The 16,025-nt window shown below is 49.3% G+C and overlaps 1 protein-coding gene across 2 annotated transcripts in view; it reads left to right on the forward strand.

The window, feature by feature from the left end:
* The window catches only part of DIP2C (disco interacting protein 2 homolog C), a gene marked incomplete at both ends in the record, with an annotated part of 371,916 nt that overhangs the window by 273,459 nt on the left and 82,432 nt on the right, over positions 1-16,025 (forward strand). For both annotated transcript variants that reach the window (XM_080716999.1, XM_080717000.1), the window contains 6 exons: positions 5,595-5,718; positions 6,019-6,128; positions 6,964-7,066; positions 9,539-9,603; positions 14,455-14,548; positions 14,685-14,804. In XM_080716999.1, the coding sequence (XP_080573125.1) occupies positions 5,595-5,718; positions 6,019-6,128; positions 6,964-7,066; positions 9,539-9,603; positions 14,455-14,548; positions 14,685-14,804 (616 nt within the window). The remainder of the gene's footprint in view (positions 1-5,594; positions 5,719-6,018; positions 6,129-6,963; positions 7,067-9,538; positions 9,604-14,454; positions 14,549-14,684; positions 14,805-16,025) is intronic.

Genomic DNA, 16,025 nt, shown 5'->3' on the forward strand with positions numbered 1-16,025 from the left:
GAACTCTCGGGCCTAAAGACGCTATGACTTTTCTTTCTGAACGTGACTTTCCATTGGTACATCTTAATTACGTTCGCTGAGGGAGGATGGTGTGATATTTTGACATGTGTGGACAGTGTGGGATGGTCTAAATCCAGCTACCATCCTCATCACCTCTCATTTTTACGGTGAGGCAGTTGGAATAGGGATTTTGAAATATACACATTGCTTCTTCACCCTGCTGCGTGAAGGTCTCCCAGTGTCGTCTTTCTGTCCCTCTGCCACCATGTCACTGTCAGCCAACCGTGCGTCGATGTGGAAGGGACCCAAATCATGTCCACATATCTGGGAGATTCCTATTCATGTCTCTTAAGGCACCTGACTTCATCCCTAACTTTTTTTTTTTTTTTGGCTGTACTAGTGATGGAACCCAGGGGCATTCTACCTCTGAGCTACACTCCCAACCCTATTTTTATTGATTTTGAGACAATCTCACTGAGTTGCAAAGGGCCTCCCTAAGTAGCTGAGGCTGTCTGCAAACCGCGATCCTTTTGTCTCAGCCTCCCAAATGCTGTGACTAGGACTGTGGCATATGGATTTGCCGACCTGCAGAGCAGGCGAGCCAGTGTCACCCCAAGGCCCGAAGGCCCCCAGGGGGCGCAAGTCGGGGTGGAAATTGAGGCCAGTGTAGGGCTCAGAGGATGTGAGATCCAGCCAGGCACACGCTAAGGCCGGGCCAGGCCTCCAGGCCAGAGCAGAGGTAGATAGCCAGGGACTCACCCGGTCACCCCAGCTTACGGTCGTGGCTGTCTGAGCTGTTCTGTGTTCGAGCACTGGAGGGAGGTGGTCTCCTGCATGCTGGAAACACTTGCTCCCCGAATCCTTGTGCATTGCTTATTTTTGGTCACTAAAGGTCTACAAATGTCCTTTTAAAGTGGAACCTCTGAAGTGAACATTGGCGTCAGGTTGAGTGTTGACAACTTAACGTGAATAATCAAAGCTTGTTAGAGGAAGTCCAGAGATGGCTGGGACCTTGGGGAGCCAGGAGTGGAGGGGGCTTTGGGGAGCAGAGCAGAGGCCGCCTCAGGGAGACGTCCCCAGCTGCAGTGCTTGTGTGAACGGTGCCACTGACGTCGGCTTTACTTTCATGTACTCCAGGGTGCATGTGTGTTGTATACATGGGTTTTCATTTACATATGTGCATGTATGTGGAGGTACAAGTATACATTTGTGCCCATGTGGATGAATGCACATGTTGGTGTGTGCTTGTATCATACATTCGTGTATGCAGGTACTGGTGTGTGGATACATGTGTGGCTGTGTGTTTGCTGTGTGTTGGAGATACTAGATGAGGCTGGATTGGCCAAACATTGATCATTGTTGATGCTGGGCTCGTGGAGTTCTCCTTTTCTAAGTTGCCATTGCAGATCATTAAGAAAACGACTATAAACTATGTTCATGGATACGTTTCTTAGTGTTGAAGATTTCTTGTGCAAGTTTCCTTGCTCTGCTTAGCTTCGTTATCATAATCCCTTTTATCCTCATCTGTCTGGAGAACATTTTGTTGATTTTGCAGAGTTCTGCATTTAAGGTTCATCTATCTACTGATCTTCCCATTACCTTAACCATCTCCTGAGAGCTAACAGTTAAGTCAGCAATTTGAGTAGGCAAAGAATGAAATTGGATAAACATTAGTCCTTTGAAGACTGCAGGTGCAAAGTAAGCTCTCACGAGGTGACTTCATGAATTAGGTCACCTTGTTTGGGGTGAGAGTCCTTAGGAAGGATGGGTGCTTCTGATGGAGGCTCAGGCAGTGGGCCCCAGTGCTATCTCTAAAGCAGCCTGTCTAATGTGCTTACTCGAGGAATTACTACCAGACACACTATACACAAGGAAGAACTTTCTAGAAAGTTTGAACTTGGGTTCTGTGTACCTTTTCGACAGAAAAATGAGTCAAGGCAGCTTTGTCATGAAAGTCGATCCTGTGCCTATGTTGGTGACACAGCGCATCAGGGCAGGGGGCGGTGTGAGTGTGGCCCCACGTCCCCTCTGAGTGTCCTGCTCTGTCAACCTGTATCTGAAGAAGAAACTCTTGCCAGAAATGTGGGTGTTGGAGAAAAGTACACCGAAAGTGACTGCAAAGTCAGAGCACGCATCCTAAGACGATTCCTTCGGTTTGTGCTTCCTGAGCTGCCGTGACTGTTTCTCCAACTCAGCCTTGATGCAGCCAGGTGGAAGCAGATGCCTTTCCAGAGCCGAGACAGGGACCCAACAGGCAGGGGAAGCTGTTGCTGCTGGCATGAGGCCTATCTGGTTATTCTGTCCCCAAGGACAGGGGCCACGCACAGAAGTAGTGAGAGGGGCATGCAGGCGGTGCCTTCCCTTTTCTTTGATGTCTATGGGCTCGGGGCCTGTGGGCACATCCCCTGGTGGGAGTATTGGTGTGTGAAAGGCTGCAGGTGGGGCTGGATCCACGCTGTGTGTTGACTGTTGGGCCTGGTAAGAGCTCAGGTCTGGCCCTAGAGAGACTGGTGTGGGGACCACGCTTCACACTGACCACAGCGGCAGCAGCGTCCTGGTCCCCTCCTGCCCATGCGGAATCCTTTCTTTGCTCTCTCCTGGTCTTGGGAAGTGAAATCAGAAGCATTCTACCTCCGAGTTAAATCCCAGCCCTCTTAATATCCCTATGTGGGAGCTGAGTCTTGCCAAGTAGCTAAAGCTAGCCTCAAGCCTGCAGTCCTCCTGCCCCAGCCTCCCAAACACTGCAGGTGTGTACCAGTGATCGATGTACTTTGCTTGCCCATGTGGTTTGTAATCTTAGATTTAAGAGGCCTTTTTTTTTTTTTCTTTGAGTTCATCCCCCCCCGGTTTAGATATTAAAGGCGCAGAGCAGGTGGGACACCTGGCTGGGAGTCCCAAGGTCCCTGTTCCATCCTCTTCTCAGTGTCTGTGTGTTTACTGCACACCACTGTAACTGACCCCAGCTGCTCCCTGCTGGTAGACAGCTGTGGCGTGGACCTCCCGACTCAGCGTAGCACTCAAGAGCTCAGGAAAAGCCTCTTTCCCACTGCGAGAGTTGACCTACCCCATCTGCCTCTCACCTCTGCAGTTAGCAGTATTTACGAACATAATGAAATTTACATTACCATACCTGATTATGACTTCACTGGAAAGAGACATCTCCAGAGGAAAAAAACCACACCAGAATGTCCCCAGCAAAGGGACTGTCCACCTCCCCAGACCCAGACCTCTTTGCCCCTCAGGGTTGCTCCCATGTGCAGGTTGGCTCTTTGGCCGGAGTTCTAGGCAGATTCTGTGCCATGAGACGTGTTTGCTGCAGATTTAGATCTATAATAAGAAAAGTATGAACTAAACCCTGAAGACTGCAGCTTCGAGGTTTCAGGCTCCTTAAGTTACCTGGGTGAACTGGGCGCACCTTGTTCTGCGGCTACCTGTCACCGGGCACAGACACGGTGAGCCAGCCAGGCCGTGTCCAGCCCCCAGCTCACGCTGGGGCTTCACGCAGAGCCATCTGGGGCCTGCAGCCGCACCTCACTGGCCCTCCCCCAGCCCCCGCCATGACATCCTTATTTCTAGATAACGCCAGCTACTTTGGGGCTCGCATCCTGTCTTCTGGGTTTAATGACTGAGGAGACGCAGAACTGTATGTTGGGAGAGAGGAAAGAAACTGAACGGAAGTGACTTGGATGCACATTTGTTCTGCGCAGCAGCTGGAAGTCACGGCCAATAAAACTCTCCCAGGGTGCACATGCTGTGCCCAGCGCCCCTGAGGAGGCCCGTCTACAGTGTCGGCTCAGATGTGATGCTCCGGAGGCAGGGCCGGCAGCCTGGTGCATCCCGGACTTGGTGTCTCCAGAGTAGCTGTCACGCAGCCATGGCCCTTTTCAATATTTAGGATTTCTTTTTCAGTACTGGGGATTGAACGTAGGGGCATTCTACCTCTGAGCTACACTCCCCACCCCTCACTACACTCCCCCCCCACTCCCCGTTTCTTAATCTTATTCTTTATTTTGAAACAGTCTCACTAAGTTTCATAGGGCCTCACTAAGTACCTGAGGCTGGCCATGAACCTGCGATCCTCCTGTATCCGCCTCCCAAGTACTGCGATTACAAGCGTACACCACTATGCCTGGCTATTTTGGTTATTTTGACGAGACTCTGTACCAGGGTAGAAAAGATGGCCCAAGTCTTCCTTTCTCTGGAAAATAGCTGGGCCATGAGATGCATCATCTGCCCGTCCAGTCTGAATAAAATTATTTTTTCAGTCTTGAAGTAATTTGAAATTAGGCACTCAGAGCCGGGCATGGTGGTGCACGCTTGTAATCCCTGCGCTTGGGAGGCAGAGACAGGAGGATCGTGCTGGTTCGGAGCCAGCCTCGCTGGCTTAAGAGACCCTGTTTCCAAATAAATATAAAATAGGTCTGGGAGTATAGCCCGGAGGTAGAAGGGCTTCCAGGAACCCCAGTACCACACACACACACACACACACACACACACATTAGGCACTCAGTATGGGAGATGTGTTTTCTTGCATTCTTTTTTTACTCCATGGTGATTAAATCTTGCAATCACAATTTTACAGAATTGGAGGGAAATAAAATGTTTTAAGTTTTTGGGGGGTGCTGGAGATTGAACTGAGGGGCGTTCCTCCTTTGAGCTTCATCTTTAGTCTTCAAAATTTTTTGGTGAATTTTGCCGGGCGTGGTGGCGCACGCTTGTAATCCCCACGTTTGGGAGGAGGAGACAGGATCGCGCAGGTTCAAAGCCAGCCATGCTGGCTTAAGAGACCTTGTTTCCAAATAAAATATTTTTAAAATAGGTCTGGGAGTGTAGAAGTGTTCCATCCTCAATACTGCCCGGGGGCGGGGGGGGGGGGATTTTGGTGAATTTTGTTATAGGATCTCGCTAAGTGGCTGAGGCTGGCCACAAACCTGCAATCCTCCTGTGAGCCTCTTGAGTGCTGAGATTGTAGGTATGCACCATCAAGCCTGGCTATGACAATCTTTTAAGGAGATTCAAAATGCGGGCCATGTGCTAAGCACTTTGTGTATGAATTTCACATTCCTCAAAGACGACCTGTGAGATGGCTTTTAACACTGGCCTTTTTTTCTCCCTTCCTTTCTTTTTTTTCTTTCATTTACTTGCTCTTTGTGGTGCTTGGAGTTGCGCCCAGGAGCATTCCACCTCCAAGCTACACCTCCAGCCCTTTTATTTTTTTGTTTTGAGACCGGGCCTTACTAAGTTGCTGAGTCTTGCTAAAGCTGGCCTCCAACCTGTGATACTCTTGTCTCAGCCTCCCAAGGGCCTGGGATGGCAGGCCTGTGTCGCCACACCCAGTACACTGTTACAGACGAGAAACTGAGTCCAAGCCAGCCAGCTTGTTCAAGATGAAATACTTAGCACGCAGCAGAGCTGGGATTTGATCCAGCTGGGCGGGCTGCCACACCCATGCCTGAATTGCTAGGGCTTGGGGTACAAAGAAGGGACTTGGGAAGGTCAGTTTGTTTCCCCAGTATGGAAAACTGGATGGCGTTTTTGCCCAAAGCAGAGCTGTGTCTGGGTTCTCACCTCTTCTCTCTGTCGCCCTTTCTCAGGACGCAGGCAGCCAGCAGATAGGCTTCTTGCTTGGGAGCTGTGGCGTGACCGTAGCCCTGACCAGTGATGCTTGCCACAAAGGACTCCCCAAAAGCCCGACGGGAGAGATCCCGCAGTTCAAAGGTACGCCCTAGAGCCTTCGAGGCCCCCCCCACCCCGAGTCCTTGGGTCACGAGATGCCGCTGAGGAAGCATGCCCTCTGTTCCGGGACCCAGATCTGTCACCTGCCGACATCCCCGCTCACACACGCAGCTCATCAGCCCGTGGGTGGCAGGACTTACCTGGCGGTGGCTCTGGTTTCGGTGTCATCTCAGATGCACTGAAGCAGTGTGTGAGAGCCACGTGACTGGAGAGAGATTTTTCTGGACTGATTTTTTTTTCCCCCCCTGGATGCTCCTTAAAAGAAATGTGTTTATTTCCAAGGTTGGCCAAAGCTGCTATGGTTCGTCACAGAGTCGAAACACCTCTCCAAACCTCCTCGGGATTGGTTCCCACACATTAAAGATGCAAATAACGACACGGCTTATATCGAGGTAGGTCGGGTGCCGCCTCCTTCCACTGGGTCTGGGGGTAGCCTTTGGGAATCTGTGTTTGCTTCCCATTCTTAAACTAGCTCCAGGAGTGCCTCAGCTACTTAGAAGGGCTGGGTGTGGTGGCACACGCCTGTAATCCCAGTACTTGGGAGGCTGAGGCAGGAGGATTGCAGGTTCGAGACCAACCTCAGCAAATTTGTGACTGAAAGGAACCTATCTAGCGTGACCCTGCTTCAGAATTAAACTACTTTTTTGTGGTACTGGGGATAGAACCCAGGGGAATTCTACCTCTGGACTGTACTCCAAACCCTATTTTCCTTTATTTTGAAACAGGGTCTCACTAAGTTGCAGAGGACCTTGCTAAGTAGCTGAGGCTGGCTGTGAACCTGAGATCCTCCTGTCTCAGCCTCCCAAGCACTGTAATTACAAGCACGCACCACCTAGCTTGGCTAGAATTAAACAATTTAAAAAGGCTTGAAGATGAGCCAGGCATGGTGGAGCACGCTTGTAATCCCAGCGCTTGGGAGGCTGAGACAGGAGGATCGCGCAGGTTCCAAGCCAGCCTCAGCTACTTAGTGAGGCTCTCAGCAACTTAGTGAGACCCTGTTTCCAAACAAAGTATAAAATAGGTAGAAAGCCCCTGGGTTTCACCTCTAATACCACCCCCCCAAAAAAAAGGCTTGGAGATAGAGCTCAGAGCATGTTCCTGGGTTCAATCCCCAGTACCGCAAAAAAAAAAAAAAAAAAAAAAAAACACCTAGAATGACAGATAAGAAACAGGGCTAGGACTTTGCTTTTGGAACCGCTCTCTGATGCATTTTCTGTCTCGTTTCAGTACAAGACTTGTAAGGATGGAAGCGTGCTTGGCGTGACGGTGACCAGGATTGCGCTGCTGACGCACTGCCAGGCGCTCACGCAGGCGTGCAGCTACACGGAAGGTGTGGATGAGATCCGGTCTCCCAGCGCCCTGGATTCAGGTTCTATTGACCAGGGCTGCCCGGTGGAGAGCCAGACTGTTCTTGTAGTAACCACGAAAGTAACATGAAGTTGGTGCTCAGCTTTATTGGGTGTCAACTTCCAGGGCTACCGAGTTGAGGGTGTTAACTCTGCTGGTGTAACCAAGTACCACGACCAGGCTGGCTTGGACAGCAGACCCAGCTCTGAGGCTGGGAGCTGGAGGTGGGGAGGCGGGCAGGGTTGGTTTCTGCTGAGGTCTTCCATCCCCCTTTGTGGTGCCGCCTTCCTGTATCTTGCCAGCGGTTGCTCTGTGTATATCTGAAAAATTCTAATCCTCTTGAGAGGATACCAAGTAGAGCCCCAACCTTGTGACTTCGTTTACCATCAATAACCTCGTCAAAGAGCCTATCTCCCGATACAATACAGTTAGGTGGGTTAGGGCTTCTCTCTATGGGTTTGAGGTCATAATTGAGCCCATTGCAATTGGCAGCATGGATCTTCATCCCTGGCTGCACATGAGTTTAGACGTGTGTTTTTAAAGCTCGGCCTCTCTCTACTCACTGAACAAGAATCTTTAAGGGTGGGTAATCCCAGGCATGGGCTTCCGCAGTGGAGAAGGACCGGCTTGTATCTCCTTTCCCTGGATGGGATTGTTTTTGGAGACACAGGTTAAAGGAATGAGTAGCCAGGCATGATGGCGCAACACCAGTAATCCCAGCTACTTGGGAGGCTGAGGCAGGAGGATCACAAGTTTGGGGCCAGCTTGGATAACCTAAAGAGACTCTGTCTCAAAATTTTAAAAAGGGGAGTCGGGGGTATAACTCAGTAGTAGAATGCCCCTGGGTTCAATTCCTAGTACCACGGGGGTGGGGGAAGTAGTAACCATGGTAACAGCATGAATTGAACCCAGAGAAGGAAGGCCTAATGCGGGTCCCTGAGAGGCTGCTGGCTTGCCACCCCGGTCCCTGTGCAGATCCCTTCCCGGCTTCTCTCTCCATCAGTGGCACCTGCCTCTCCAGAGCACAACGCTTTACTCTTTTCTATCATTGGCATTCTCTCTCTGTCCTCTGATAATCATTATTTAAAAAGAAATTAAGATCCAGGCCTGGTGGGCACACTTGTGATCCCAGCATTTGGGAGGCTGAGACGGGAGGATCATGGTCCTCGGCCAGCCTCAGCTACTGAGTGAGGCCCTCTCCAACTCAATGAGACCCTGCTTCAAAATAAAGAATAAAAAATAGGGCTGGGGGTGTTGCTCAGAGGTAGAATGCCCCTGGGTTCCATCCCCAGTACCAAAAAGAAAAGGCCAATTGACTAGTCTTGGGGAGATGTTGTGCTCGGTTGGTCTGTGCTCCTTTTTGAGCTTGGAGACAAGCTGCTTGTCACCGGCAGGACCCTGTGAGTTACCAGCTTCTAAGCTGTTACCGGACATGATGTCAAAGATGGGGAGCCATGCATATGTATCCAGTGTTCCCATAAGATCTATATATAATACTTATATTTCTCAATAGAAACTCTTTTGCAAAAAGGAAACCTAGAATGTTTAGGGGTGCTTTGAGCTTTTATATTTTGAAATTCCCTCTGCCTGGCCCCTCTCCTTTCCTGAGCCTCTGAAAGTGGAACTGGAAACGTGACGATGTGCTCTTGGTGAGAGAAACCAGAGTGTAGGTCTTGGTGGAGATAGAGAACTCCCGGGGCAGTGAGTGGCGGCAGTGGAGGCGCCGAAGCTTTTGTTCACCCGGGTTGACGAGTGGAACTTCCAAAGAAGGGCCAAGCCGGTCATGGTGGCGCACGCTGGTAATCCCAGTACATAGGAGGCTGAGACGGGGGATCACAGGTTGGAGGCCAGCCTCAGCAACTTAAACCCGGAGGTGCACGCCAGGGGATGAAAAGCCTTTCCAGAAGAGAGCAGCGGGGAGGGAGAATTGGCACACAAACAGGCTCCAAGTCGTGGTGGTGGGTGGGTACTCTCCTGGAAGCTCTGCCCAGGCCTGGCCAAGCTGCCAGTGCTCGGATGAAAGGTGGAAGAATGTCTGCCTGCCTTTTTTTCTTTTTTCCTTTTTCTTTTTCTTTTCTTTTTCTTTCTCTTTTCCTTTTTCTTTTTTCTTCCTCCCTTCTTCCCTCCCTCCCTCTCTCCCTTCCTTCTTTTCTCTCTGATGCTGGGACTTGAACCCAGGGCATCCTACCTCTGAGCCGCACCCAGCCCTATTCTGTCTCGTAGCAGGGTCTCCTGACCTTGGGGCTGGCTGCGCTGCTCCTGTCTCGCCTCCCAAGTGCCGAGGCGGCAGGCATGCGCCGGCCCCGGCTGAGGGCTGCCGGCTTCCTGAGGCGGTAGCGCAGGGACAACCTTGCAAGACCCACAATCACTCCTCCTTGACGTCGGGTTCTCCTTACAGTTTGGTCAGTGTTGATCTGCCATATGTAAAACCCTTTTATGTTTTTCCCTTGCACAGCTGAAACCATTGTGAATGTGTTAGATTTCAAAAAGGACGTCGGGCTCTGGCACGGCATTCTGACGGTGAGTGAGACCCCGCACACACCTCTGTGTCTGTTGACAACGCAGATACGCACGACAGGACTCAAATTGTAGCTTGTACAGACCGTCTTGGGTAAGCCACCTTAGGATGGAAGAAGGTCGTCATTAGTAGTTTTATAGTGTTGCCTAAGGTAGCCTGAAACAGTACAATAAAGCTGATTCGTTTCTGCAGCTACTTGCTCGAGCCCTGGACCTCATGTATCACAGCTACAAAAAAAAATTCTAAATATGGCCCCTCTGACGTTCACTGTGGCTCTGCCTCTGCTCTTTGGGCTCTTGAGAATTAGCTGCGAGGTTGATATTTTAGTCATATTTGGGTCGCTTTTCCATACATCTCATCAGGCCAGGATGTTCTTGATATTTTTCTTTAAGTCAGCGTTGATGACTACCTAAGGGGTTTGCCAGTCCATTATTCTAAAAAGGGAAAGGATTTCACGACTTCGCCTCGAACCTGAAAATCCTCCCTGTGCTAGAGATGTTGGGCTCCTGGTTGTGAGTGCCACTGGATGGAGGACGGCAGTGCCGGCCGGGGCACTTCTCACGGAGGAGTGACCTTCTTTGTTTAAGATATTTTTGGCTCTTGCAATACGTGGTGCGTAACTGCATCTGTTTCACGTGGTCATTTTCAGTCGTTCATTTTTTTAATTGCGTTGTGCTGACGCTTTGTATCTTTTGTCGAGTAGAAAATGCTAGCAATTTTTTCGTGATAAATGGGGAAATGAACACAGGGTGGGGTTTTCTTCCTCGAGAGCCAGAATATATACGAAAAAGCCCGTGCACATCTCGCAGATGGAATTTTCGCCGCTCTAGGCCAGCCCGGCGGCTTTGTCTCCGGGATACAGCGCGATTCCCTCCCGCCTGCTGGATATGCCCTTATATGCTGAGACGCGGGGACGGTCACACGGGCGGGCACGCCGTGCGTGCTGATGTGCGGGACAAGCACGGGCCTGGAGGTCAGAGCGCCCGATGGAGGCTCAGCGCTCCCGTCCGTAGCCGTGACTCTGGCAGGTTTCAGACACCTGCGCACCTAAACACTGGCTGATCAAGTTAGACGGGAATGGCCATCCTACCTGATGGAGTAGGGGTGAGATTCTGTGGCCCAATGCTTTAAAAGCCCGTGGGCCTCCTCTACGCGCCGTGTGAAAGCTCAGTTACCACGTTCCTAGGGACAGAAGCCACCGCTGTTAGCTGGTCCCATCACCAGGCGCACCGGATCCTGGCTGGCAGCCGCCCTGGCCGATCCTGCTGCCCGCCCTCTAGAACGGCATCATCTCTGCTCTGCTGGTCTCTTTACCAATAGTGTCGCCCAGCTGGTCAGTGCTCTGGATTCCTGGCCAGAGCTGATGGCACTTGTCTCTCCCGTGTGTGTGTGTGTGTGTGTGTGTGTGTGTGTGTGTGTGTGTGTGTGTGTTACTGGGAATTGAACACCAGGGGCTTTGTGTCTCTGAGCCACGGCCCTATTTTATTTTGAAACAGGCTTCCACTAAGTTGAAGAGGGCCTCGCTATAAGTTGCTGATGAGGCTGGCTGCGAACCTGCAATCCTCCCGTCTCAGCCTCCCAAATACTAGGTCTCTCTTGCTGCTGTCCTGTAAAGCCAGGTAGTTTTCTGACCAGAGAGCAGTGCACACGCGGCAGCAGCCTGAAGATGCACTTAGCTCGTGCCTGCCAGCACCGAGTGGAGAGCGAGCTACCGGAGCCTGGGTGGACAGGCGGGCAGTGTAGACGTTGCTCCCAGTAGGAACGCTGTGCCTCGTCTTTGTTTTCATTTGAAGCTTCCCCCACTCAGGCCGTGGTTGTTTGGAGGGGCTTGAGCCCTCTCTGCCTGCCCCATGCACAACAGCTCCAAGAATCCTACCCCAGGCCAGCCAGAGGGATCGGCCTTTTGCACCACTGTTGGAAGCCCAGTGACTTTGCAGCCTGTGCTGTGAGATGCTCGGGAGTGCTAATTACAGTGCACGCTTGTAATCTCAGCATTTCAGAGACTGAGAGGAGGATCGCAGGTTTGAGGACAGCCTTGGCTACTTAGGCCCTTTGCAACTCAGTGAGACCCTGTTTCAAAATAAAGAATAGAAATAGGGTTGGGGGTGTAGCTTGGAGGTGGAATCCCCCTAGGTTCCATCCCCAATACCACAAATATGCGTGTGTGTGTGTGTGTGTGTGTGTGTGTGCAATTCATTTTATATTTTTGTGGTGCTGGGGGTGGAACCCAGGGGCTTTCTACTTCAGGCTACACTCTCAGACCTATTTTGTATTTTATTTGGAAATGGGGTCTAAGTTGCTGAAAGCCTCACTAAGTAGCTGAGGTTGGCTTTGAACCTGCAAAATCCTCCTGTCTCAGCCTCCCAAGTGTGCGCCACCATTTTAAAGAAATGAACCAGCCATAGTAGCACACACCTTTAATCCTTCTACTTGGGAAGCTGAGACCGGAGGATTGCTGGAAGGCAGCCAGCCTCAGCAACTAAGCCAGAAAATCAAGGCTGGGGGCGTGGCTCCAGGATAGAAATCCCCTCGATTCAATTCTTAGCATTTGAAGAACAAAGATAAATGAGCCCTTAGGGGCTGTACCTTGAGAGGCTAGCTGGAGGACTGAGGGACCAAGACCAGCTCTCCACAGCTCCTCCCATCTCGGTGCTGCATTTAGCAAAATTAATTTTGTGAAATTAAAGGCATTATAATACGCAAGGAAGAATTGAACCTCAATAATACGAAAGGCTATTACAACTGATTATTCACTGAAAGGAGCTGTTAATATATTTCTAATTGACACCCAATTATACAGTTTCGTGAAGTACAGTGTGGTATTGAGATGGGTAATGGGTAAAGAATCAAATCAGGTTAATTGGCATCTCTGTCCCTGAGACATCCATTATGTGTGTGTGTGTGTGTGTTGGAAACATGTAAAATCCTCTCTACTAGCTATTTAAGTGTTGAATTAGTTGTTGGCCGTTTGGCCGTTTGTTGAATTAGTTAAGCCGCGTGGCTGTGGAACATTAAGAGATTCTATCCTGAGGCCCTCTCCCGTACTATTCTCAGCCTCTGCTCCTCTCACTAGTCTACCCTTGGCTTCTCTGGGATAATGTTTTAGCTTCCACATAGGAGCAAAAAACGTTCACACTTGTCTTTCTGAGCCCAGTCTATTTCACTTGATGTTGTTTATTTTCATCTGTATTGCCACAAATGACAAGACCTTCTTTTTGATGTGTGAGTAGTATTCCATTTTCTTCCTTTGCCAGTGGTGCCCGGTTTGTTTTGTATCTTGGCTTTTTACGAAGAGTGCTACGGTGAACTTGCAAGTCCAGATGCCTCCTCACCATACCAGCTTAGCTTCCTCTTGGCTATATCGCCAGTGGTGATAGACACTGGATCCTGTGGGAGTTCTGTCTGGAGCTTGAGGGAGTTCTGTGCCATTTTCATAAGGGCTGAGCTGAAGTGTGTTGCTCTCAACAGCGTTAGTTTCTGATGACAGCCTTTTTAACCAGGATGAGAGGGTAGGTCACTGTGGCTTTGATGTGGACTTCCTTAGGATTAGTGACATTGGGCAATTCTTCATGACTCGTCGGCCTTCTGTTTCTCATTTGAGAGATGTCTAGTCAGGTTACTTCAGTGGGGAAGAAAAAAAAATTTTTTGGTACTAAGGATTAAACCCAGGGTGATTCTGTATAACCCTCCCAGCTAATTTCTTTTTAAAATAGGGTCTTGCTAAGTTGCTGAGGCTGACCTCAAACCTACAAGCCTCCTGTCTGTCTCCCAAGTGCTGTGATCACAGACATGCACCACCATGCCAGGTTTCAGTGAAAATTTTTAAGGATTTAGACATAAATGTTGTTCAAGAGTAGTTTAGAAATAGCAGAAGTAAAAAAAAAAAAATGAGATAACATTTGGGAAGTCTGTGTGTGTGCGTGTGTGTTTCTGGGGCTGAATTCAGCGGCTTGTACCTTTGAGTTACACCCTCCATCTCGCTGAATTTCCAAAGGTGTTGCTAAGTCACTGGGGCTGGTCTTGAACCTGCAATCCTCCTGTCTCAGCCTCCCAAATACTTGGATTATAGGCATGCATTACCATTCCCAGCTGGAAAGTCTCCTTTCGAAAATTGATTCCAGCCAGGCACATTGACACATGCCTGTTATTCTAGTATTTGGGAGGCTGAGACAGAAGGATACCAGGTTTGAGGCTGGCCTCTGGGACTTACAGTCTCAACAATTTAGACCCCTGTTTCAAGAAATTAAGGGTGGAGATGAAGCTCGAAGGGAGAAGGTTCCTTGGTTCAAACTCTGGTTAAAAAAAAAAAAAACTGCACATGATGGTGTACGCTCGTCATTTGAGTATTTGGGAGCCTAAGACAAGAGGATCGTGGTTTAAGATGTTTCCGCATCTTAGGCCTTGTTACAAAACAAAGTAGAGCTAGGTGTATAACTTGGAGGTAGAATGCCCCTGGGTGTAATCCCCTGTGCCAAAAAGAGGTATTTCCCCAAGGCCCAGCCCTAATCATGGCCTGCTTCATACAAGTCATCCCTCAGCTTGCCCCAGAAAGTTTATCTTGTGTTACAACATGCGGTGTGCCCGTGGAACTCGTGTCTGTTCTATATGCTGAGCCTCAGTTTAGTTGCAGAGGTTCCCAAAATTACAGGCTTTTAATGCCCCCTTTTCAGAAAAATAAATCAACGTGGCGCCTTCCTGGGCCCTTTCGGCGCACCTTGATCTTAACTCAAGCTCCAGCATCCCCCTCCAGGCTGTCTTACACACTTGGGGCTCTCCGGCAGTGCAGGATGAACGGCTTCTCCGCTCTGTCCTTTCTCCTGGCTCACGTCTGCCCTGTTTGTCCTTGATTGCAGAGCGTCATGAACATGATGCACGTCATTAGCATTCCCTACTCGCTGATGAAGGTGAACCCCCTCTCCTGGATCCAGAAGGTCTGCCAGTACAAAGGTCGGTACCCGCTATGGCTCAGAGTGCTGTGGGGACTAAGCTAAGTCGCCATTCCGCGTGTGGTCACTGTTACCGCCTTCTCGACGTCGGAGGGTCTGCGGACGCGCCATCTGATGATGTCTGCTTTGCTTTCTAGCCAAAGTGGCTTGTGTGAAATCCAGGGATATGCACTGGGCACTGGTGGCCCACCGGGACCAGAGAGATGTCAACCTCTCCTCTCTCCGGATGTTAATAGTGGCAGACGGAGCAAATCCCTGTAAGTCGAGAGTCCCTTGCCTAGAGCGCCTGGTGCCCCAGGCCATCCTCTGTGTGTTGGCTTCTTTTTCTCGTCTTTAACATAGCGAAAGTGTTGGCTTAAAAGAGCCCTCATTGTAGCCTAGACACACTGCAGCAGAGGGGTTAAGAACAAGGTGTTAGCTCACAGGCTCGAGGTTAAGAGAAACAGCCCAGTTCTATAGAGAAAAAAATTCCTTTTTTTAATCCTGTTTTCTCAGCTGTAAAATTGTACCCAAATCATAAAGCTTAATGAAGATGAAACAGTAATGTCTACATGTAATCCCTCAGCATATACGGCGTGCTCAAGAGGCACTAACTTACTTTATGGTGTGTAGGAGTTTTATTGCTCGGTGAATTTGCCATTTTTAACCAAATGTGATTATCGAATCTTGTAACAAAAATTCCCATATAAAATAACATTGTTCTCGAATGCTGTGAATACGCCTTAAGAAATACTGTAGTCGGCCAAAAACAAGAAATTAGGGAGCTTGTTTTTTGTGAGAAGAGTATATGAGAACAGAGCCAAGTGAATTACTAAGAGAAATTACTGAAAGATAGTTTCTGGCTGTGTTTGTGAGCTGTGCGCCATAAGTATTTATTTACAAACTAAGGCACGGTATACATTAAGGCCTCCCACACCCAAGCGAGTTATCAATAGGTAACATTTTGTAAGTTATACTCCCATTTACAAAATAATAAATGTGAGCTTATTAAATACTTTTAATCCATCACACTACAGAACAATGCATCTTGCAGAAAGCAAAAGAAATCTGTAAAAATCTGTATTGGAGGGTAGCTTAGTTGTGATCAGTGCCTGGTAATTATACCTCAGTCTCACCCAAACTCACCTAGAGGGCCGTGTTCTTCGTGTAGTCAAGTTCAGGTTCGTATATTTTTTGGAATTTTCAGACATAAATGGAGGGGAGCAAGTTTTAGGAAAGCCGTTACCATAAACTCATTAGTCAATAAAAACGTCTTCAGTGTGGAAGTCGGATTTGTTTAAGTTCTTGAGTTTAAGAACATCATCTTTGGTTGGAACTTAAATAACAAATTAAGTAAATGACTTTCCCATGATGCCTAACGCCATCTGTGCCTGAATCCTGACTTCAGACCTGTTTTCTACTATGGGATGTCTTTTAATCGGTTACGGTCTGGTGGGGAGGGGGAGAATTAAACACTTGCGTGGGTGTCGCATACCTAT

Source organism: Muscardinus avellanarius (assembly GCF_963383645.1).
Source record: "Muscardinus avellanarius genome assembly, chromosome: 20".
Taxonomy (NCBI): Eukaryota; Metazoa; Chordata; class Mammalia; order Rodentia; family Gliridae; genus Muscardinus; species Muscardinus avellanarius.